This window comes from Paroedura picta, chromosome 12 (assembly GCF_049243985.1).
Source record: "Paroedura picta isolate Pp20150507F chromosome 12, Ppicta_v3.0, whole genome shotgun sequence".
NCBI classification, from domain to species: domain Eukaryota; kingdom Metazoa; phylum Chordata; class Lepidosauria; order Squamata; family Gekkonidae; genus Paroedura; species Paroedura picta.
In genome coordinates, this window is record NC_135380.1 from 20,856,931 (window position 1) to 20,882,308 (window position 25,378).

At 45.3% G+C, this 25,378-nt stretch overlaps 1 protein-coding gene across 6 annotated transcripts in view; it reads right to left on the minus strand.

Moving 5' to 3' along the window:
* Window positions 1-25,378, minus strand: part of SORBS3 (sorbin and SH3 domain containing 3) — an 83,044-nt gene that overhangs the window by 48,525 nt on the left and 9,141 nt on the right. For 2 of the 6 annotated variants that reach the window (XM_077306371.1, XM_077306366.1), the window contains exons 1-3: window positions 24,696-24,946; window positions 2,308-2,385; window positions 303-530 (exon numbers count right to left, since the gene is read on the minus strand). In XM_077306371.1, the coding sequence (XP_077162486.1) occupies window positions 303-530; window positions 2,308-2,325 (246 nt within the window). In that variant the 5' untranslated portion in view covers window positions 2,326-2,385; window positions 24,696-24,946. Of the gene's footprint in view, window positions 1-302; window positions 531-2,307; window positions 2,386-5,367; window positions 5,438-23,440; window positions 23,594-24,695; window positions 24,948-25,378 lie in introns of those variants that run through there. The other 4 variants (XM_077306370.1, XM_077306369.1, XM_077306372.1 and 1 more) reach the window with 4 other exon arrangements.

The following is a 25,378-nucleotide window of genomic DNA, read 5'->3' on the forward strand; positions in this document are numbered from 1 at the left end:
CTACAGGGATCCTCAGTTTTGTTGAGCCAGTGGGCCCTTTTTGAATTTTGAGAATGAGGAGTAGTTACATCAAGATGCTAGGGCCAGGGACAAAATACTGGGAGGTTGCAAGCCAAGTATTCTTCAACAATGGAGACAACTGTTTTTGAATGTGTGCTTCCTATAGACAGGAGTTGGTAACCCTACTTCTGCCATGTTATTTTGGTTCTCTCTCTCTCACACACACACACACACACACACAGAAAAACACACAGGTGCATACACTACTTCTGAGCAAGCTAAAATCCCTGAAGCCCACTTACTCTGCGATGTGAGGGAGCCCTCACAGTCTGCGGAGTTGATGTTGCCCGAGGGGATATTGGGCTCATGTTGTTGTTAAGAGATGGTGTTTTCTGGAGGTGTGAAGGAATAAAGTCATCCAAGCTGAGGTCCAGAGTTGTCCCAGTTTCTTCAGCTCTGGGCCGTCCTTCTTGGGAAGGAGAGGCATGGTTGCCATTGACATGAAGACTCTGCTGTGTGTAGAAGGAGCCCTGCAGAGAAAAGAGAAAGGGGGAGGTTAGACATCTGAAAAGAGGATGTATTTACACATTTTTATCCAGGCCTGATGTTTACAGACCTAGTGGAGCTGCCAATCCCAACTTACAGGTTTTTCCAGACATGACCCTTCTGAAAGCCATCGTTCATTCTTATAACTGGAGCCAAAGTAAACTGGTTTCCAGCTTTCTCAAAAATTTCCTTAGCAAATTTTAACACACAATATTTTCCAGCAACTCTTAAATATAATGGTGGGAATTAATAAGATTGTGGAAATTAATAAAATTTGCAAACCTCTGACTTTAATTATTTATGTTTACTTATTTAATAGGATTTTTTTTTACCCACCGCTATCGAGAGTCATCTCACGGAGGGTTACACGTAAAAAATAAAAATAACAGTACAACGTTAAAACCATAAAACATATTTATGATTATCCAACAGTTGATATCTGGTTGAAATCTAAAGGAATTTGGCTCACCCTTTCCTGGACTCTACTGGCAGCCAGGAGACCATCAACAGCAGCAGGACCAGGGTGAAATGTGTCCACTTTGCCTCCCGCCCCCTGCCCTGGTGGGGAGGAGGGTACTGAGAGCAGCAGGGTCAATGTGGAGTGCAGTTGCTCACCTTTTCCTGGCCTCCTCCACATGCCAGAAGGCTGGCAAGAGCAGCGGGCCCAGGGTGATGCGTGGCCACTTGGCCTTCCCTGTCCTTTCCCAGAAGCCAGGAGGTCAGGGAGAGCAGGGTGGCCTGTGCAGAACATAGCAGGAGGCCTCCTTGTGGACAGGACGGCAGAGTCCAGAGCCCCACAGCTTACTTCCTTGCTGGCACTTTGTCCTCGTGGGACTTGCCAGAAGGAAGAGGACAGGGGCTGGGAAGAGGCTCTGGTTGGCCCTCAGTGGGGGAGAGCTCTCATCCCATTGGGGGAGTGCTTCCCCTTCTCCGGTGAGGGCCAATCAGAGGTGCACATCATTGGAAGGACACTTTTTATGTGGTATGATGATAGTAAACAGACAATAGTATTTAGGGTTAGACGGCTAAAAGCTGTTGATGTTTTCATACTAAACACCTGCCAACCACATCTGGTGGTGATGGTGATGGTGGTCAGTCCTGTCAAGTTATAGCAACCCCACTGGGTTTTCCAGGCGAGAGACATTCAGAGATGGTTTGTCATTGCCTGTCTCTGTGCAGCAGCCCTGGACTTCCTTGGGCCGACCTTGCTTAAGCTCCCGAGATCTGACAAGATTGGGCTAGCCTGGGCCATCAGGTCAGGGCGAAAAAATCAATCTAGCAATGCCAGTAAGCATAAACTAGTTGAGAGATGCACAAAGCACAGACCGCAAGGCTCCCAATTATACTTTGGCACTGACTGCAAGACTTACAGTCACTGGATGCATACAAAATCCAGGCCCACCTGATGCTACTTCTGGGGACTGGGACACCTTTGGCTTCTTTGCTTGGAACTGAACAACAGCTTAGCTCCTCCTTTACATTTGTACATGTGACAGTCTTTCTTCCCTGGGAATATGAGACAGGAATGCCTCCCTTTGGCCCCTCGACAAGTGCCTGACCAGAAGTCCCAGTGCCTCAGCCAGAAAGGGATTAATCCCTGCCCTTGTTTGCGAGAGGCATCAACGGCTCCCCCGGGATCTTTATTCCACATCCCAGAGCAATCTGTTCAGAAACGTTTCCTGTTATTTAAAGACACAACACAGTGATGGTAAAAATAATAACAGCCACGTCATCATGAGCAAAGCAGAACGAGAAGCTCACAGTCAGAGGCTGAAGCATCCCAGATGCGGGTCTCCAGCACTGCCAGTCACATGCAGGGAGTGGAGGCTTCTAGCTGGGCTGGGGGGAGAGAGAGAGAGAAAGAGAAATAAAGACATTTGAGGTCACCTGGAACAAAAGGGGAATGCTGGTCATCCTCCTTGCAGTTCTCAGGAGGAATCAATTATAGAATGCATAGCTCATTAATCACTTGACTAAACGTACAGACATCTGCATGTTACTCAGAACTTTATACCAGGGGTAGTCAAACTGCGGCCCTCCTGATGTCCATGGACTACAATTCCCATGAGCCCCTGCCAGCGTTCGCTGGCAGGGGCTCATGGGAATTGTAGTCCATGGACACCTGGAGGGCCGCAGTTTGACTACCCCTGCTTTATACAGATGCTCTCTTGAGATTTCATAACAATTTCATAAACATGTTACCAGTCATACATTTTCTTTTTCATTGCCTAGTATAACACCCTTCACCCAAACACCTTTAAAAAGTATGTTTCTTAAAGCAATCCTGAGGTCAAAACTGTTGGCATAAGGCTGGCATGAGACCCTATTGATGCAAACCTGGTGCCAGCCAGCTGTGCAATGGCCAGAAATCACCTGACGGTGCAAAATCTTAAAGATAAAAACAGTTGGTTTTTATACCTTGCTTTTCACTGCCTAAAGGAGTCTCCAAGTGGCTTACAATCGCTTTCTCTTCCTCTCCCCACAACAACACCCTGTGAGGTACGTGGGACTGAAAGAGCTTCAAGAAAAACTGCTCTGTGAGAAGAGCACTATCAGGACTCTGACTAGCCCAAGGTCACCCGGTTGGCTGCAAGTGGAGGACTGGGGGACTCAAACCCAGCTCTCCAGATTAGAAGCTCTTCACCACCATACCAAGTTGGAATTCCTTAACCACAACGCCAATACAGAATTCCTCCGAGGCATCAAATATTGCAAAAAAAGAGAAAGAAAGTAGGAACCTGATTCAAGGCTCCCAACCCAGGAACTGTTCAGTTAGGCTCCATGCATGAATGGGTGGGGAAGGGGAATGTATGAACATGACAACAAGCTGCATTTGTTCCCATTGCAGATAAACAGAAGTTTGTCCACACGTGACCACTGAATGTGTAAGATTCCTACAAATAATTAAAGACTCTGTGTCTTAGGTAAACTTGCATAAAGGCATAATGGCAAGTGATTATCTAATGTCCTTATGAATAATTCCATGGCCCTGTTTCTTGGTTCGTATGCTGAAGAACAGATCTCTTTGCTTAATAAAAGGAAGAGCATTGAAACTGCATTTGTACACAGCTTTGAAGTTATCTGAGATTCTGGATCTCTTGTATTCCCTTCTGCTCATCATGCACCACATTTCTTGGTTTAAAACTAAGCACTATTTGTCATGACTCTTTAATTAAATTGCCATTTGTTTCAAGACCACAAATGTGAAACTGGGATTAAACCTTCATTTCCTAAACCCGCAATTTTGCAGATTGGGTGCAGCATGCAAAGGGCGGGAGATGGAAGAACTTGAGTCCTTGGATATTTGGGGCATGCTTTGTTCTTGCTGTGTCTTGTTGTTAGTGCCTGAATGTGTGAATGAATGGGACATGAGTGTGGAGAGCAAGCAACATTACAAGGGGCATTGGGACACGGTAGGTAAATACAGTCATATTCTGATGGATCCTACTCTTATCCCCTCACTCCAGTGAGCAGATTTTGAAGCCTTCCACCAATGCTCGTGACTTTTCCTCCAACAGAAGAGCCATGCAAATTGGAGGAAGGCTCCCTGGAAGATGATTGGAACTACCAATAGAGGCTAATGCACAGTGCACTCCTGGGCAAGCCAACTATAAAATCATACGCCCCCTCCAGACACCTAGTCCAGCAAATGAGAGGTGTGTGAGCAATTGGTAGGAATGATGAACTATTTCCACTGCATCTCATATGATCCTGCCCCAGATAAGTTTTAAGGAAACTTCCCAATTCCCAAACTGCTCCCACAGTAACAAAGTAGGACTTTTATCAGCTTCTGACTCCGATGGGCGCTGTAGAAACAACGTCTGCTTTTGGCAGCTGGTGCAAGGCCCACAGAGAGGTCACTGCCTGGCCCCATTTCTCTGCCAGCATTTGGGGGGGAGGGGTTGTTTCTGGCCTTTCATTACTGCTGTCACAAGGCAAATCATTTTGCATTAATTCAGTCTCAAACAACACTCTACAGTTCATTCTGCTGCATGGCTGTATCCTTGCGGGGGCGTATAAAAGTGGATTCTGCAGGAGAGGAAGCAAAGGTTTCACAGAGTGGGAGTCAAGAATCTCTACGGGGATGGAGCCTGCAGCCAAGGGAAGGTGAAGGAAACTGGGAAATGCAAGCCTACAATGATGCCAATGTGAGGAACAAGCAAGCTCTGGCATGAACTGGAACTTGCAGCAAATCCTTCACTTTCAACAAATAAGAAAGATATATATACAAGTATCCAACCACAAAGAAAAATTATAAAGGGCTTTTTTGGGAAAATGTCAGTTTAGCATAGGAAAAAAAGGAGTTAGAGAAAAGAAGATGTGACATAGTTTAGCAAGTCAACCAAAGGCTGACGTAGGGGAATCTACAAAGATGACCAGTAGTATTTCATGTTATAATTTTGCACATTTTAGCTTGATGCTGCAAGCTGGAGGAACAGGCAAGGAGCTACTCAGAATTCTGAAATTGTTTGTAGTGTTAATCTGACCCCCTCAGGCTTTCTGAGCCTTCACCAACCACTGTCTGCCTTGAAACCCAACATTTCCAGGAAGCTGAATTTTGCAACCATATTATGTGTCCCAGAACGGTGCACACTCCCACATTAAGGGGCGGGGGGAGAGATACCTCAAATTTCTGTGCAACACACTGGCTTTTCATGTGCATCAGGACAGGTTTTCAAATACTTGCAGTAATATGCGAAATAGCAATCCATCTGGGCATTAGGTTTTTAAAAATCTGCCACCACTTCTGCCTCCTCTCTGACCCTCCCCATAAGGATTTAATTTGAATCTGTTACATTAAAAAAAAAAAGAAGATCTCACCCTTCCTTCAAAGACTTCAGGGTTCTTTCTTCTGGATTCTTCCCTCCTTGATTTTATTCTCAGAACAATCCTATGGGATAGTGTAGGTTTACAGAAATGCCCAGCCCAAGATCATCCAGCAAAATTCATGTCTAATTTGAACCTAGGTTTCCCCAGTCCTAATCTAACTACTATACTACGTTCATGGACTTTTAACCTCAACTGAGGATGATGACTGAAGATCAACCATGTTATCATGAGATCTGCCTTAGCAATCACCTACAGCTCAAATTAAGGGCTGTGCATTGAATTTCAACCTTCTGCGGCACCAGGTTATTATCCCGTCCTATAAACAGCCTGACTACAAGCCCTCGTGGACAAGGCAAACACGGTTCTCCATCAAACAAGAATGTGTTCCCAGATGGTCAGTGCAAAGCAGAATCCTTATGATTCGTTTTGAATTATTTTAGTTTCCCCAATGAACCTTTACTATTCGTTTTAAACTATTTTACTTTCCCCAATGAAACTGTAGTTTGGCGATGTGAATTCACCATTGGATCCCATCCCGTCCCAAACACAAACAGAACTACTTTCTTGATTTCCCTATGGAAAGAAAGTAATAAATGAACTCTGTAATGTAGATACATCAAAAAACAACAGCACAATATTTAGTCTTTACATAATGAATCTATGGAGGTTGTAGCCTTGCCTTGAAATGATGTGGCCAGGGCAAGGAGAAAGTGTTGTATTTATTAACTTAGATTAGATAGATAGATACTGTACATTTCTCCCCAGAACCCAAATTAGCTTACATTGTTCTTCCCTCTTATATATTTCCCTTACAACTCTAGTCAGCTTGGTGTAGTGGTTAGGAGTGCAGACTTCTAATCTGGCGAGCCAGGTTTGATTCCCCGCTCCCCCACATGAAACTAGATGGTTAACGTTGGGCTGCTCACAGCACTGATAAAGCTGTTTTGACGGAGCAGTAATATCAGGGCTCTCTCAGCCTCACCTCCCTCACAGGGTGTCTGTTGTGGGGAGAGGAAAGGGAAGGCAACTGTAAGCCCCTTTGAGACTCCTTTGGGGAGAGAAAAGCAGCATTTAAGAACCAACTCTTCTTCTCTTATTGTTATGAACTTCCATGGTAGAGTGGGGATTTGAACCTGGGTCTTTCAGATTCTACTGCAGCCACTATGCCAATAAATCTCATTTATTTATTTGCTACAAATACACATTTTAAACCCATGAAGCTGCTTTATATTGAATCAGGCCTACGGTTCATCTTGTAGTATCAGCTATTTAGACTGGGATACCAGTTCTGCTGAGTTTTCCACAGAGAAAGATTTTTCTTTCTAACTGCACTCAAAATCCTTTTAACTGGAGGAATCAAAGGTGGAACATGAGACATTCTCAATCAAAAAACATGTGCTACCACTAAGCCATTTACATGTTTGATATTTGTTTCACATTTTAAATGTATGGCCTTTTGTTTTTAAAAAAGGCTAAAAGACTAAAGAGGGAAAGCGCTCTGCCTACAAACAGAATATTTACTCTGGAGTTGAAGTGGATTAGTCCCAAAGTAAAACGTAAGGAAGGCTCTTATCAGTTTCCCTCCGGCAAAGTGTTTGCTAGACAAACTTGCAGGGAATACAGATTGGTCAAAACTGGGCCAATCTATTACTTTTAGAAGTTATCCATAGCCAGACAGTATGCTAAAAATTAGCTTCTTGTTCCGTCCCTCATTAAACATCTACTGGGCATTTTCAAAGCCAGATCCCATCCACCCAAATCCCTCCAACCCAAGAAGGGAAACAGACTGGTCCTAAGTATTTCCAAGCAATAAGAATGTGGCTTCTCTCCCTGGGGTTCCATTCTAGCTGCTCATACAGAACTCATTAACTGGTTGGTTAAATAATTGGCCAAAGAACATTGCCAGTCAGCAACCCCAGCATGAAAGCAAACATCATCTCCCAAGTTGCAAAACAGCCTGTATATGAAACCCAACATGGAACAGACTTTCACAATTAAAGGGAGGCACACAAATAAGATGGACTCTCAGATGAGAACAGAGGAATACTGGAGGATATTGCTACTAGGAACTGTCTATTGCAGGGTAGTCAACCTGTGGTCCTCCAGATGTTCATGGATAGTCCATGAACATCTGGAAAACCACAGGTTGACTACCCCTGGTTTATTGAATCCAATGGTTTCTATCACTATCACATCTTGGCCTAAAGATGCCAGCCTCCAGCTGGGCATTAAAGCTCATCTTCAGACTACAAAGATCACTTCTGCTGGAGAAACTTGGGAGTACCTCATTGAATTCCTTGTTGTCCTCAGGCTCCATTCCAAATCTCCAGGAGTTTCCCAACCTCTTCCTGCAGAATCAGATTTTTGCCCAAGAAACACTGTTTTTATATTTATAAAAAAACCTTCTGCTCATCCTGATCAACATAGAGCCACATAGGCAATGCTACAAGAGATTCTGCCACTACATTTATATGGTGAAAAGGAGAACAAAACAGAGTGAGGGATGGGAGATGACAGCTGTAAGGGTCAAATATCAGCAAACACAGTTATGTAGGTAGGGTTGCTAACCTCCAGGTAAGGTCGGGAGATCTCCCAGATGGACAACTGATCTACAAAGATCAGTTCTTTTTACTACGTACTTTGGAGGGTAGACTTTTTGATATTATATGTTCTGCTGAGGTCCCTTCCCTCTCAAGATTTTCCCAACCTGGAGTTAACCCCCTATACGTCTGCTTTGTTTTAATTGGGGAGGAATTCAAAAGAGGGATGCAAAGAATGAAAGGTGTGGTACCACATGGGTGTTCAATCTGGGCCAGAGTTGTGCTGCATTGGGCCAAAGTAGACATGATGGAGGTCAACACATCTGTCAGATCCATGTAAAATAAACTGCTCACACAGCTGCCATGCAAATCAGGGGCAAACAGAAGCGAACTGTCGATTTAACCTTCCAAATCCTGCTTGGTTTCACTGACTGGAATGGGGCTCCCTCTTTAAAACTCCCTACTGGCAGTTTTTAAAGAATAAATGATGTATCCATTAAAATTTAATTTTCCCCCTTTTAAAAAAAGCCAACAGTGTGGAAAGCGAGGCTTTGATTAGTGAAACTGAACAGGGATTGAATTCCTTTTCCCTCTTTCCATATGGATCAGATACAAATTGGGTCTGCATTCATGCACCATTTTTGGACCACACTCTAATGAACGGCAGGAAATTAGAATGGGAACAGTCATTTAAGAGCAAAAAGCAGTGTTTGGGCTGTGCATACTTTTCTGCAGACAACTGGCCAAATATGCAGTTGAGGGGATAAGGCATGGATCCCCCCTCCCCAAAAAAATGTATTTTCTTTTGAATGTTTGCAAAGCCTTGTTGAACAGACATTCTAAAGTGTGGTCAAAATTGTGTTGACACTTATAATACCATTGCTGCGGCTAATAAAGTGCTGCTGTTAACTTTTTAAAGGCAATAAAAGAGTTTTTTTATGTGTAAAGGATACCTTTTACCTCTTGAAAGTGAGAGGGCTGATTTCTAGAAGCAAAACAATGCAAAGTTAAAGGGTTTAAACCCTCTCTTCTCCTCTCCTGAGTGGTCCAGCTGGGGCCATGAATGTTCATATCTTGTCATTAAGGTTGCCATCTCTGTGGCGGGAAATTCCTGGTGATTTATGGATGGAGCCTGGGGATGATGGAATTTGGGGCAGAAAGAACAGTCGGTCGGGTTGTGATGCCATAAAGTCTACACTCTGGTACCACCATTTCCTCCAGGGAAGTGTATTTTTGTAATCTAGAGATCAGTTGTAACTTCCAGGAGAACTCCAGGTCCCACCTGGAGGTTGGCAAGCCTAGATATGGCCCATATTTGGAGCTTTTTGAGGCATTAGCTTCCGGGCAGAGAGTGTTCAAACAGATTCCTGCATACTTAAAATATGTTCTCCAACCTCAGTGTGATGGAAATAGTTCCAGTGCACGTTTTGCATGTAGCGCAGGTGTATTCAAAACCACTTGTGCGACACTTTGAAAGTGTTTTGTGTCTTCACCTAAAGGGAGCTGGGGAGCCCTTCACACAGCTTAGCACAGTAGGGTTCAAGGAGAGAAAGATGTGCATATTGTTTGCTGCTAGGGTTATTTTCCAATGTTATGTTTTATTTAATTTAATAAAGCAGATATTTGGAGCCAGAAGGCTGAAAACTTTCTTCTATTAATCCCATACGCCAGGTCATTAAGACCCTCCCTCCCAGTACATGGCAATCTAATTGGCCTTCCCTGTCCTTCCAAATTCACCTGGTTTAATTTTCTGCCTTCCCAAAAAATGTACTAGGTATTGTACCAAGATTAGTCAACTAATTCCCCTCCTTCCACCCACTGACTGGGCATTTTTTTAAATCATACGTTAGAACCCTGACATGTGATGCCTAACTGAGATTCTTGCCTTCAAGGCTTTGCATTTACTGAAGGGTTGGCATGTTCCCCCTGCACAGAACTCAATTCAGTCCAGACACATAAAACACAGTGCCAGAAAACCAGCCTACTTCCTGCAGGTGGATTGCCCAAGTATCTCCAATAACTCCGTCAGGGAATTTCAGTCATTCTTCCCTAACTAATGTTACCAAACTATCACCATAACGAACATCTCCAAGCATCCATAAAAATATTTTGTCCCAGAGAGAGCAGGATATTTTCTTGCTGCCTCTATGAATTGCTTTGTGGAATGCCAGTCCATGAGACTCATGGGCAATTATTGGGGATTTCCTGTGAGGTCAGCAGAAATGAGTCATTCATTTCTTTCCCACCCAGCAACACCCATGACTTCTCCATTTTGAAAGCTTTTAAAAACTTCTTCTAGTTCTTCCTAAATAAAATATATACATTGTGCAACCTATCATTCAAGACAAAAGAGAGAAGAAGAACTATTTTCCTTCCTGCCAGCACTCCATCTTTTAAATTGGATTTTAACTGTTTTAGGGTTCCTTCTTATGGGTGGTATATCATGTCAGTCTGTGAAAGTTGGACCATAAGGAAGGCTGAGCGTCAAAGAATTGAGGCTTTTGAACTCTGGTGATGGAGAAGATTCTTGCGAGTCCCTTGGACTGCAAGGTGAACAAACCGGTCAGTCCTAGAGGAGGTCAGCCATGACTGCTCCTTAGAAGGCCAGATCCTGAAGATGAAACTCAAATACTTTGGCCCCCTCATGAGAAGGATGGACTCCCTGGAGAAGTGCCTAATGCTGGGAGCGATCGAGGGCAAAAGAAGAAGGGGACTGGATGGAGTCACTGAAGCAGTAGGTGCAAACTTAAATGGACTCCGGGGAATGGTAGAGGACAGGAAGGCCTGGAGGATCATTGTCCATGGGGTCACGATGGGTCGGACATGACTTTGCAACTAACAACAACAACAATCGTGTCAGATTTTTTTAAAACAACCTGTCCCCTACTCCTATCTATTACTTGAGAATGGTTGCAATACAGTTATCAAGATGTACAAAGAACCCTTCTGGATAGATGGTATACCAAAGGCCTGTCTAGTCTGTCTTCCTATACCTGATTGGCTAACCAAATACCTCCAAGACACCTATAAGCTGGGCACAGAAGCCACAACCTTCTCCTATTATTACCTTCTAGTAACTGGTATTTATAGATAAGTACTTCTGGACAGGGAGTTCCATAGCCATGATGGACATTTCCTACATGAATTTGCCTAATTCTCTACTAAAGCCAGCCGTGTTCACATCTTGTGGTCGTGAGTTCTAAAATGAATTAGGCACTGAATACGGAAAAACTATGAATTTACTGCCCCTCCATGTTATCTTGTGACTCTGAGTTCTAGTATTATGGAAAAGAGAGAAAAGGTTCTACTTTCTCCACACCATAAGTATTTTTTTTTTTGTTAACCTGAATTGAATAAGGGCTTCCGGGAACATTATTCAAAAGAACACATGAGGTCAGGGCACACATTGACCGATCACGTAGAAAGGCCCTTGTGTTAAAGAGACAAATAATCCGAGCAGTTGTGCAATCAAAATAGCATTTATTTATGGGAGACAGTCACTACCACTTGGATAAGAACACGTTTGTATCTTGATGGTGTGACCTTTCTTTTCCACTTTTCTTTTTTAAGGCTGTTGATTTTGGGATCTTGCAGTGCTTTACAAGCATGGCTAAACTGAGCCACCACACCCACGCTGCACAGCACCATGGCCCCAGTCCAGTCCAGATAACGTGTTTATCTGTACTCAGAAACTGATGGAACAGGGGGGAAATCTAAAGTTTTGTAACCAAGGTTGCTTCTACATGGAGCTTTTATTCCATGTCCCTCCAGCAGTGGATTGGGGGGGGGGGGGCTACATCATGCCGTGGTGGTAAGCTTACTCGTCATCTGTGTTTTCCCTGGCTCTGCATTTTCCAAAACCTGTTTTGGTATGATCTTTCTCTAAGGATGGACCAGGACCAATGGGATGAAATTAATGCAAAAGAAATTCCATCTAAACATCCGGAAGAAGTTCCTGACAGTCAGAATGGTTTCTCAGTGGAACAGGCTTCCTCGGGAGGTGGTGGGTTCTCCATCTTTGGAAATTCTCAAACTGAGGCTAGATAGCCATCTGACAGAGAGGCTTATTCTGTGTAGACTCAAGGGGGTGGCAGGATACAGTGGATGAGCGATAGGGTTGTGAGTGTCCTGCACAGCACAACGGGTTGGGCTAGATGACCCAGGATGCACCTTCCAACTCTATGATTCTAAGGATTGGATTCAAAATGGCCAGCTTTTTTACTTCAAAAGGTAGCCAGCCAGATCAGCCAAATCAACCTGGAGATCAATGGGGTGACAGATGTCACAGCCAGGTCACCCTTACATCTGCTTTAAAAGGTAATGCAATAGCATCTTAAGGTTATAGCTATAGGGTGGTGGCAGAAAGTGCCGTCAAATTGCAGCCAACTTACAGAGACTGGAGACCGTTAAGAGTTTTTGAGGCAAGACATGTTCAGAAGTGCTTTGACACCGTCTGCCTCTGCTTCTACCTAGTATTTTACAAATAAAAAGAAGTAAAAAGCTTACCAAATAGCAGGAAATAGAGAGTGCAAGGGGAAAGCATAGGGTTCCTGAGCAGATATTTTAAGTGAATTTTAAGAGCGTTTTAAACTGGCTTGCTCTATCTGTTATGTACACGGCCTTGAAAATACCCAAAATCGTTTAAAAGAAAGCTTCTGCCAAGACATGTGGATGGGGGAGGGGGGGATTCCCTGAAGACAGTTTTAAACCCACGGCTATAAATAAAAGCCAGGAGAAAACTGATAAAGGGAGAGATGCGGAGGCAGTTTAATGTCTGTGAGAACATGCGGCTATCTTTCACACTTTCACAATGTTTTATGGGTGTGGGGAACCCATAGGCCTCCTTTTTAAAGAGAGCCAATGGAGTGTAGTGGCAAAGAAGAAGAACCCGGCATGCCAGATTAGAAGTCCGCACTATTAAACACTACACCAAACTGGCTCTAATCTGGAGAGCGGGGTTTGATTCCACACTCCTTCACGTGAAGCCTGATGGGTGAACTAGGGCCAGTCACTGTTCTCTCAGAACTCTCTCAGCCCCATCTGCCTCACAAGGTGTCTATCATGGGAGGAGGAAGGAGCTTGCAAGCCACTCTGAGACTCCTTTTCATCTTCTCTCAGTAGTTTTCTGCCAGCTCTGGAGAGAGTGGGAAGTGGAGCAAAGGAGACAGTCCATGCCAAGTTTTGCCACCCAGACTGTTTGCCAGTCCCCACCCAGCCCCAGGCAGAGAGGAAATTATTTAGCACCTCTGCTTGTAATGAATTTAAGTGCCCCAAGGGAGAAAGAATCTGGCCTTGCAGGGCCAGATATCTGGTCACCTTAAAATGGAGTCTACCACTCTTAACCACTACACCACATTAGCTCACACGTGGAGCAAGGAACGTGCATATGTGAACTCACTCTCCAAAGGGTTTCCAGATCCAGTTGATTGTTCTATTTTTTCCTGACCTTCTGCAAACCACTCACAAATCAAATCACTCCATGCAATACTGTGCATTCAGGTAATAACTTGTAAACTCATCCCAGGAGCTCATATAGATGGGAAAAGATAGATTGAGAATGGAAATGAGTTGCTTATTTATACAATGGCTGTGCCACCCTTCCCCAAGGGCCCTGGGCAAAGATCCCAGAAGGTTTGGGGCATTAAAAGTGAGCACCAACACCACGAACCTGATTCAGTCTTCAATCTGGAGCCAGTGCAGTTGGGCAAGCACTGGTTGAATGTGCTCCTCTGCATCTGGTTCCACTGAGAATTGCTGCATTGGGGGCCAGTTGAAGTTTCCAGATCAGGTATAAGTTAGCCCTGCATAGAGTGAGTTGCACTGGTCTAATCTGGAGATGACCATTGAATGCATCACGGTGGCTGGATGCCAATGGATAAGGCGCTAGCTGCCACACCTGGCAAAGATGGTAAAAACCTGGTGGGCAGAATATGTAATCTGGGCCTCCGTCAATAAGGACTCCAAAATTAAGCCTGATGATGTTAACTGGACCCCATAAAGAGTTGGGAGTTGCAGCGTCGCATCTGGGACTCACCAACCTCTGTCTTAGCTGGATTTAGCTTCAGTCGACCACGGTTCATTTCCCCTGAACAGGGCCCAATAGGAGGAGAAAAAAGTCCGGGTATCTTTTGCTGGCAGATGGGAGGTCCTGGGAGCCAAAAGTCTGGGCTGCGAGCCCATTACTAAGATATGGTCTGTTTGTGCCATTTCAGAAATAAAGAAGCATTTTTCATCAGTGACTCATTAAACATATAGGGTGGGGTCACTTGTCTGAACACACACTCTGCGACAAGCTTGTAGAAGACCCAGAACTAAGACGCTTGCTCCCTGCCCTACGGAACTGTGTGGATGAAGGTGCTCCTTCAACCTACAGTCAGTCAAGCTTGCTTGGAGGCCAGTTCATAGAGCTGCATCTCATTTTCAGGTAATGTCTTCAAGGATCTGAAGGACCGCTATGTGCCAGCATGCAAACATTTCCACACCCTGCAGTGCAAACACTTCAGAAAAAGGGCAGGTCAGGAGAGAGGGAAGGGGCCAGCTGCATGCCTGAGCAGGAAAAGAAAGGAAGGAAGAGGAATCCTGCAGGGAAAGGAAAAACCTGCCAGTTTGTAGTCTGATCCAGGGAACTGCTAGTGTGATTGCGGCAGCAATGAGCCGGGTAGCTTGATGGGCAAAGCAGTAAAATGCCCATCCACTCTTTATACAATGTGGAGAGCAAGGAGGATGAGTGTGTCTTCAAATCCATCCCTGAAGAGCAGAAGGGCTCATGTAAGCCCAAACTTTACAAATTTAAACTGGCTTTGATGGTGGTATGAAACGGGTTAATGATTATCAAAGTAAGCCTGAGAGTTGCAGAGCTCCAGCTGCCAAGGCTGAGAATTCTTTTTGTGGGAGATCAAGGGCAACTTCCCAGGACTACAGTTTCCAGGTTGTACGTTTGGATTCTCTCCAATTCCATGTGCAGAAGCCTGCTTTTGTACGCAACTCTCCCTAGATAGATTGGGGCTGATGGAGCGATGCATATACTGCAGAGCAGCTTGAGAATACTTCCGTTACAAAGAAATTTATCATGCAGATGCAGTAGGAGAGGCAGACTGAAACTTTAGATACACTAACAAAACTAGGTAATGACGCCTCTCATGTCAAAGGTTAATGACCTTGACAAGTTCCTAAAGAAATACGTATTTAAATATTTATAACATTTTCTCCCCAATAAGAAGTCAAAGAGGCTTACGTAGCATTCTCTTCTCCACCATTATGGCCACAACAACCCTGTGAGGTATGCTAAGCTCAAATGGTATAACCAGCCCAAGGTCAGCCAATGAGCTTTCATGGCAGAGAGGGCCACTGGAATTGGCGTCCTTCCAGATTGCAGTCCAACACCAACATCACACAACCCCAGATTGGACTCAGCCTCAGGGTATTATCTTCCACATATTCCCAGTCTGGAGCCAGCAAACCTACACGAGGCCTCAAGGAATTAAAGAAAATTGAAAGGTTTGGCCTTATGAGCAAGGCCAGAGTTTGATGTTAAACCAGCTGGTGCCATTACACTCTGCAGCACCAAGGGTCCCAGCACCCAAGAAGGGTGCACCTGCTGGGAGGGTGGCAGTAGGAGGCATAGCTTGGCGCTTCCCTTCCCACCTTCCCCAGAAAAACAATGGATTTTATAAGGGAAGAAACAAACAAACAGAAAACCCAAAGAAACCCCACCATCATCAGCAGAGAAAATGCAACATGAGTACTCCTTAACTTTCCACTTTGGTGTGGCCTTTTTTCCTGCAACGGCACCTTCCCCACCCCACCATTCGGGCCAAGCGTCTTTGACTGATGCAGGTTTCTTTTCTCTACTGAACCCAACCTACAGAGCGTCTTTTGTCAAGGTCAGCTAATGACACATAATGGAGTGAGAGCTTTTGTGGTGCCCAAAACTCTTCATTGGGTTACTGGCTTTCAAGAGCTGCTAAAAACTTGCACTCCAATCCTTTGCTCTCTGTTTCTACGACACGCACTGCCTCATGAGTCATTAGAGAGAAAATTCCATTTAATTTCTGAAATGTCAAAAAAGACCATCGTGTGGTATGACTTGCAGCTTGAGCCTCCCTAGACACTGAGAAAGTTTATCTTCCCAGTGCTGAGGCCCTACTCTCAGTTTGTTGTTCCATAAAAGGATTTTTTTTTTCATGGAGGGAAGGGCAAAGGCCTATGAAGCTGCCTTATACTGATTCAGACCATGAAAGGTCCATCAGAGTCAGAATTGCCTACTCAGGCTGGCAGGGGCTCTCCAAGGTTGGAAGCAGAAGACTTCCACAACACCTCCCACCTGGTCCTTTTAGCTAGAGATGCTGGGGATTGAACTCCGGACCTTCTGCAAACAAAGAAGCAGTTCTGCCACTCAGCCACAACTCTGCCCCATGTATGGGTGGGAGGAGGAGTGGACGTTTTTGCAAAGAATTACAAAAAACCGCAACCACAACCGGCTTCATCCCACCAGCTTATTTTTCTCCCTCTTATTCTTCAACTGATCCAAAAGGGGAGGGAGACGCCAGCTGGGTGACAGAGCGGAAATTATATGGGTGGTGGCGGCTCAGATGAGGGGGCTACAATCTACGTTCTTTAAAGACGCCATTAGCTATTGCTTTTACACGTGCTGTTGCTTAAAGATGCTGTTAAGCCACCATTGGCTGTCCGGGTGCATCAAGTCACAGCTGATTTAGATTGTCATTTGTAAATAAGTCTACCATATAAGAAAATATAAGAAAAAAGACCCCTGAGAGCCAGCATGGAGCAGCAGCCTCTAATCTGGAGAACCGAGTTTGGTTCCCCACTCTTCTACATGCTGCCAGATGGGTGACCCTGGACCAGTTACAGTTCTCTCAGGACTGTTCTTGCAGAGCAGTTCTGAGAGCTCTCTCAGCTCCACCAATTCAGGTGTCTGTTGTGGGGAGAGAAAGGGAAAGGTGCTTGTAAGTTGGTTTGGGGCTCCTTCGCATAGTGAAAACACCAGCTCCTCCTCCTGTTGGATCACACCAGAATTGGACATATCAGCACAACAGATTTCACCGTGGTAGGTGAAGAAAAAGAAGAGTCAGTTTTTATATCCTGTTTTTCAGTGCCTGAAGGAGTCTCAAGGTGGCTTACAAACCTTCCCTTCCTTTCCCCGCAATAGACACCCAGTGAGGTAGGTGAGACTGACTGAGCTGAGATAAACTGCTCTGTGGGAACAGCACTATCAAGACTGTGATGAGCCCAAGGTCACCCAGCTGGCAGCATGTGGAGGAGTCTCCGGGTCTCCAGGTTAGAAGCTGCCGGTCTTAACCACTACACCATGCTGACTAAAGCATCCCCAATTGCTGCCCCCCCCCAAAAGAATTGATATTCAAAAGTACACTGCCTCTGAACATGAAGGTTCCATTCCTCAAGTGACGTCAATTCTTTATCCCTTGGGGGGAAAAAATACTCTGTGTAGAAAGACCAGGAGCTGACAAAGGTTATGGGGGGGGGGGGCAGCTGCAGCAGAGATGCCTCTGTGTGTCTCAGCCATGTGAAGCAGCTTGCAGCACGCTCCCTTGCTTTGGAGAACTCTTCAGCCCCTCCCGGAGTTGTCTGGAGCAAGGTGCCAAGCCCCTTCCTACTCATATCCCCTACAGCAGTGCCACGTCCTTTCAAATGACTTCTGAGCATTATGTCTCAATCCTTCCCTCACTTCCATTTATGCTGGGGGAGGGGAGATTTATTCCAACAAAAATGCCAAGAAATATGCCCTTGCCCATAGTTATACTCATCCTACCTTTGCTGCCAAGTTCCTGGATTTCCCTGCAGGGATGCTGGCATCGTATCCTGGGGGGGTCTGGATTCAATTAGTTGTTACAGCCAGCTCAGTGTTGTTATTTTCAGCTTTCCACGTAAACAGTTCCTCTCCTCCCCACTCAAATGCTGCCTCTCCTCTCATCTCTGCACCCCAGATTGCCCCAAGATAAACATCAGCAGAGCAAAGTTAATAACTGCGCAGTTGGCCTTCATTCTGGATCTTTCTAAGTCAAAGATTCTCAGATGCTTGATAGAGGAAATGTTGGGGGTACTGAGAAACCAAGCCAAACAAGCTGTTACAAAAATCACACCAATAATTCACCCTGGCTACCATGAATCCGGTCTCTGACAGTAACCAAAATTATATTGCTCAAGAAACACAGCATCTTAGAATACCTCTCTCTCTCTCTCACACACACACACACACACACACATGCACACACACACGCATACGTGTGCATGCACGCACACTCACTCACGCCTGCCTTGGTGGGATGGGTGGGGTAAAAATCTAAAGTATAAATAAACAAACAAACAAGCAAGCAAGAGGCTACACGTTGCCTGTAGCTTGTTGCTTACCTGCCTGTCTGAAAACTCCCCTGCTCTCTCACTAGCTGATCTTCTGTGATGTCATGGCATGCCCATGGAGAAAACGGTACACAATAAAACGTTCCCAGACAGGAATGCACTGAGAAGTTAAAATGGCCCCGGATCAAGCCGAGCTGACTAGGTCCCTGAGGCATTATAAGCCAGCACTGCAGAGCTACTCAGCTCAGACCAGCCAGAAGTGACCATTATGGATGTTGGTTCTCCTGTTGACTCTTCCCACATTGCTGCTAATGGCAATGACTCAGGGAGGAGGCAATTGGTGGGTTGGCACCTATCAAGTGCTGCTGCTGAAAGGTGCAAGTTCATTTGTTGTTGCACTGCAGGCAGAATTATGGCCCTTCAGGAGCTTTCCCTGTATGTTAAATTGTCACTCCATCTCTTAGTAGTAATGCAATGAATAGTCATATGTAATGTAATTAAGAATCTAACTCTCTGTCTTGGGACAGGAGACCGAACTTGTCACCTGTGGGGGATGCTTCCATGCTTAGGTGGAGACGGAAGGGGCTAGCAAAAGGTCTCTTTTAATTACTTCTTTTCACAAGGGGAAAAGCATTTGCCACTAATTACTAACCTTAACATTTTTATTCCTCTTAATGTTTTTGTGAACAGCAATTGAGCACAAAGGACTGATGAACTCAGTTATTCTAACAAGGCATTATTTGATTTTGCTAAACATCTTCATTAGGCTGCATACTTGTTGGCTATCCTCATGATGCTGTTTACTAATCAGGTAATCAGCAAAGCAGAACTGAGAAAAAAGGGTCATCTAGGAATCTTGACATCAGATCAAAAGCAAATTTATGTCACATGAACCATGAAAATCGCTCCAGTTTCAGAACTCCCCATCAATTTGCCAACTTTCAGATGGTAACTGGAGATTTCTCTCTATTACAGCTGATCTCCATGCAACAGAGAACAGTTCACCTAGAGAACATGGCTGTTTTGGATGATGGGCCCTATAGAATTATATCCCACTGAAGTCCCTCCCCAAACACCCCCCTCCTCAGGCTCAACCCCCAAAATCTCCAGATATTTCCCAACACTGAGGGCCATTCCGCACGACTTAAATGTAGCAGAAGTCTTACCTTCGGTAAACGCTACTAATTCAACGTTCCGCATGTATTCGCACACAATCTGCAACACACCCGAAAAAATCGTTTCGTTGTAGCGCTTTTCAGGGAATCGGGAAAAGTGGATTCCCCCTGAAAAAACCGCTACACTTCTGAGCACAAGCTGCAACATATCAGCGAAAGACATGTGCATTCTCAGCGTAGCGGTACAAAGAATGTCCATCCCCGCTCTCGCCCCCGAACTTCCGGAGAAGCGATCGCCATTTTTTCCCCCTTAGACCGGGGAAAGCAACTAATGAACAAGGCTTCTCCAGCTAAAGTCCGTCCACAGAAGTGCTTAAGAGTAAAACAAAGCTCCCTACTGCAAGTGTCTTTAAAGTTCCCAAGCACAATACAGCACCCTGTTCGACACTGCCCGCAATTTCGGCCACAAATCGCACCCAAAAAAGGTCTTTCCGAAACTATTGAACACAGATTTGTTGCAACTGATATGTTTGCATTTTTAAAAAACAGTTCTTAAAGGTAAAGGGGCTTTTCGGGAGCATGAACACAACAGCCCATTGGCTGTTCCGTTTGATTAACAGCCAAGGGCGGGAAGAAGCGCAGAAAAATCTAGCTTCCTTTGTTGCGATTCCAGTGACACCGGAAACCTGTGGGGAATGAATACAACGCTACTGGGACATAAATATTCCACTAAAATTAAAGGTATGCAGAATGACGAAATTCCACTATTTAATATAGCATTTCTGCATTCTGAAAACATTTGGCAACATTGGTCCTTGTGCGGAAAGCCCCTGAGCTTCATCCCTAATTTCCCATGAACCACTAAACAAAACAGAGAAAGTTCAGAGAAGGGCTGTAAAGAAGAAAGGGCCAGAAGGCAAACCTTAGAAAGAGAAGTCTCAGAAGCTGGTTATAACTAGCCAAGAAAAGGGGGAAATCCAAACCGAAACACACCGACAGATTTCAAATGTTTAATGGATGTCAGTAGGAAAAAAGAGAAGAATTTCTCAACTTAATCACTAGAGAAATTTTTAAAAGCCATGATGGTTTCAACTAATCGTCAAAAGTACATGAAATTAATATATGTTTTGAGAGGGAAAACCACCAGGCATTGATGGCGTAAGTAGCAGGGAAAGACATGGAATCAGAGATCTGGAATTTGAAATTTTCCAACCATCAGCTGAGTAGCCTAATGAAGATACTTGATGATGATACCTCATTTGGGATCCATCTTGGACTTGCTGAGCTACCACAGCCCTGTAAGTGCCTCTGTACCACCCCTTACTGTAGCCCTGGCGACATCATTGCTTCACTCTGTGGCCATTAATTTCCCAGATGAGATTTGTTTATTTTGAAGAGTTATACTCTCCCTCTCCAAAGACCTACCCCAGATCACTTGCAAAGTAAAAACAAATATGATAAAAATCATAAACATACCCATAAATATTCAAACAAGTCATAAAACAATATTAATTTACAAGGATATCAATAAAATAGGCTAGGAGCATACCATAAAGCAAACTCTAATGGAATGCTTACATTAAGAGCCTTGGGGAAGAGAAATGTTTGGCCTGTTGCCTCAAGGCCAATAAAATGCATGGCGGAGTCAGAGGGCATCCCAAAGAATGTCCCTCCCCCATCGCCACTGAATAGTCTCTGTCTCTGGTGATCCCTGCCACACTGTTGCAGGTAAGGCCATACAGTTCTCAACTGACCTGAGGATTAATGTCCAGTCTTTTCAACTCAGGGACCCTGTGTAAAAATAGGGCAGCTGAAGCAGTACATGGTATGCTGGCATTGTATTGTGGTATTGTTTCATTGTTTAAACTTGGGTATATTGGGGTTTTACTGTTTTTAGAATTTTATGATGTAAACTGCCGAGAGACCTACTGGGGAGCGGCGGCATAGAAATCTTTAACCGCTCCTCGCGGAGCGGAAGAAATAAAACAGTAAGGGCCCAGAGGGCCGGGATGAGGAAGGGTGCCGATAGGCCCCTTCCCCTGGACTGACAAGCGGAGGGCCCAATCGGGAGGCGCGAAGCCAAGAGTGGGCGCCTGCAGGAGGAGCGGCAACCGTGGCAGTGCCCCCCCCGCTCCAGCCAAGCTGCTTGCCCTGCCGCAACAACTGTGAAAGGGTTGTTCGACCCCCAGGTTGAGAACCACTGGTCTAGGAGGAAGTGGTCCTTCATGGATCCCAGCCCCAAGCTGTTAAGGGCCCTGAGGGTAAGAACCAGAACTCTGAATTGAGCCTGCCCTGAAACAGATGGGTGATACTGGGGTAATACTGTCCCACTTGCCAGCCCCTGACAATATCCCATCTGCTGCATTTTGGACCAAATAAAGTTTCTGAATAGTTTTAAAAGGCTTGCAAAGTAAATTACAGTAATCTACACTGGATATGATGAGAGTATGGATCAACTTGGCCAGATTACAATTTTTGAGAAAGGGACACAGATGGTGTATCAGCAAAGGCAGATAAAAGGTGCTATGTGCCACCAAGAAGACTGTGACCAACTACAGATCAAGGTTCAGCAGCCCCTCCAAGCTATAAATCTATCTTTCAAAGGGAATAACAGCCTTCTCCAGGACAGGATGTGGTCTCAGCCTTGGAGGAGCATGCTTCCTTATGACAAGCTTGAGGCCCAACTGTAGACCACTCTCCATCTATTGGTTCAGTAGCATCCTCTTGATTGCAGACTTGGCCCACATCTAAAGCCCAACCAAGCCCACCCAAAATAGAAGTGCTCAAGGGAAATTGCCTTCATCACAACATGCTTTGCTCTTCCCCACCAATTGTTCCATTGTGTTATAGCCAGACATGTATCCATCCACCGATGTCTGAGGACCAAGCTAGACATTTCAGCACCCAAGGGCGCCAACATCATTTTAGAGTGGAAGTTGGCCGTTTTAACATGCCACCAGACCACCACAGCATGGTGGCAAACAGGCAATCTCATTTCCCCTTCTCTATGCACTGGGGTGTGGAGACACCTCATCCTGCTATAAAGGTAAAGGTATCCCCAGTGCAAGCACCGGGTCATGTCTGACCCTTGGGGTGACGCCCTCCAGCGTTTTCATGGCAGACTCAATACGGGGTGGTTTGCCAGTGCCTTCCCCAGTCATTACCCTTTATCCCCCAGCAAGCTGGGTACTCATTTTACCGACCTCGGAAGGATGGAAGGCTGAGTCAACCTTGAGCCGGCTGCTGGGATTCAACTCCCAGCCTCATGGGCAGAGCTTTCAGACAACATTTCTGCTGCCTTACCACTCTGCGCCACAAGAGGCTCTTCATCCTGCTATGCTGTGGGCCAAATCAGCATCAGGCCCTCACAATACTTTTAAGGCACTGAATCCAGCTCTGAAATCGCAGCAGTGTCCAGAGGTTGGACTTCCAGATGCCATAATGTCCAGTTTGTCTCTTAGAATCTTTCACTGGTATAAATTTCCGGAAGACTGAAAGCCTTGTATATTGTGGGCCGTGAAATGCACAGGGCATGTGGTAGCCATTGGGCTGTAGGCCAAAGGTGCTGCTAGCTTGACCAATAATGTTATTGTGTAAACACAATTAGGTAACGCTGCCTTAGCGCTGGGCACTGGCCGAGGTCACTGATCTCCAATCGCTGCACCAGCAACTATCCTGTCATTTTGTTTGTTTACTTTTTAAGAGTCAAAGAGAAAGACAGGACAGAAGTCCAGCAGCTCGTTAAAGACTAACGAAGATTATTCCAGTATAAGCTTTTGTGACTCAGAGCACACTTAATCTCTTTCCCTACTGTGATTTGGGCTTGGAAAAGATCTCTTTAAAAGGTTTTCCATGCCATCCATGGGCATCTGCTTTATTTTGCTGCAAAAGACCAGTAGAGCAATGGCTCCGAGACCTAGGAAGTTACATGCTACAAATCAATATAAGAAAAATATTAAAAGCTGTTCCAATGCTGGAATCCTGTATGCAGAAAGGATGGAAAAAACTGGATAGGAGGACCACTCGGTTGCTCTGCCATCCCACCCCCCAAAAATATAATCAAATCCTGACCTGGATAACTCAAGGTAGCCCAATTTCATCAGATCTCAGGAGAGAAGGAGGCTTGGCCCTCAGGTCAGTGTCTGGTTGGGAGATGTCCAAGGAATGCTACGGCTGCTACGCAGAGGCAGGTGATGCAAACCACCTCTGAACCGCTTGAAAACCCTATGGGGTCGCCATAAGTCAGTTGAAAATTGGCAGCAAAAAAAAAGAGAAGTCAAAATACTGCCAACTAAACAGTTTTGATTCTTTGCCATATGCTTGACCTTCTGGTGGCCACAGACCCAAGAGGAATCAGTCCTTTCCCCAAACTAAGATTGCTCTCCAGGAAACCTGCTTTTCAATCAACACCTGAAGCTCTGAATCCCAAATCAATTCTCCCGCTTGTTCACTCTCAACTCCACTTAACTCTAAGTAGCACGTTCTGCTTCTCGCAGGATTACAGCTGTGTTGTGTTCCCCCCATCCTACCCCCACCAATCTTCCCTTTACCAGAAAACTCCAATACTCCACAACTGGACATCTGTCTCTATTTGCGGAGAAGAGCAAACCTCTTCCTGTTCTGATATTTTCATTCATTTAAACGTTTACAAACACGTCTTTGACTAATTGTCTAAATTCTGGAATTGGGGAAGGAAGAAAGATGTGTTGCAAAGTAAAACAAAAAGCTAAGAACACTGTCAGGATGACTTAAACCTATTTTGTTTAGGGAACTTGGAATGAACTCACCATATTCTAATCATTACCCCCCCCCCCACTCCCTCACTAGCATTCCCTTTTCAGATGCTGACAGGGGTCCTCCTAAGCACCTAGATGCCATCGGGTGGTGGATGAAAGTGACACAATGCCCCCGGGCCGTAGGAGAAAGTTCCTCTCCAGCTTATTAAACAAATTGCTACACAATTCCTCACTGCCATTACAGCACCCCTGGCAATCTTGATCCTGGGACGACTTGTTTGTTCCCCCTGACACAGAAGCCATGGGAGATCACTAGCAGCAACCCAGGCACTCCCCCAAGGGAATCCACATCCTTGCTCTCCTTCTATAAGAATCATTCTTTCTCCCAGTGCCTGTCCTGGAGGGCAAAAAGGAACCCTGACATTTAACCAGCCAGTCTGCTCTGCCTGCACTGACGAGGCCCACCCTTTTGGCTCCTTTTCCCAAACCTGCAAGGAAGAAGGTTAGAATTCTGACTTCTCTTCGTTCCCGCCTGCCCCTGCTTATTCACACAAACCCTCACCACAGAGGTTAGCAGATGCATTTCCTACCTTCCGGAGAGAGCCGGCGGGAGGAGAGAAAAATAAATAAATTCCAGTTCCTTGCTGCTGGCCCAGAGGGTGAGACCCCACAGTTGTGTCAACACGGCCTTAGTGCCAGGCTGGAAGCCTCCGGAGCATGGCAAAGTTTCAGAATGCAAACCGGCGCTCTGTTAGCTGCAGGAGACAGGCAGAGCGCGCAGCAAGAAGGGGAGGGCGCTGCTGGACTGAAAGAGTGTGCATCTGTGTGTGCGCCTGTGTCTTTCACATTCACGCTGTGAGCTGCAGGGGGAGCAGATCAACAGGAAAAAAGACATACACACGCAAAAACGTGAAAGAAGACAATGCCAAAGAATGGAAATGGGTTTCCTGACCACAGCATGAAGGGATCAGAAGGCTCCCCTTCCCCAAGACTCACGGCACTCGTTGGGGGATTAAAGACACCCTGCACATGCCTCTCGACTAAACTGCTAGCCTGCAGGCATCAGGGGATTCCCACAGTCTCTTCCAGAACTTGTCAGAAAGCTGCAGCATGTAACAGTGTACACTGTACACTGTTACATGTGTCAGAAACACTGACTGGAGGCATTCTTCCGATACTGGCAGCAGACATGGCCCAGTAATGAGACATTGCTGCAGAACTGGGCTGTATGCAATGTTTTTAGTCCAGCTTGAGCCAGCTTGGTGTAGTGGTT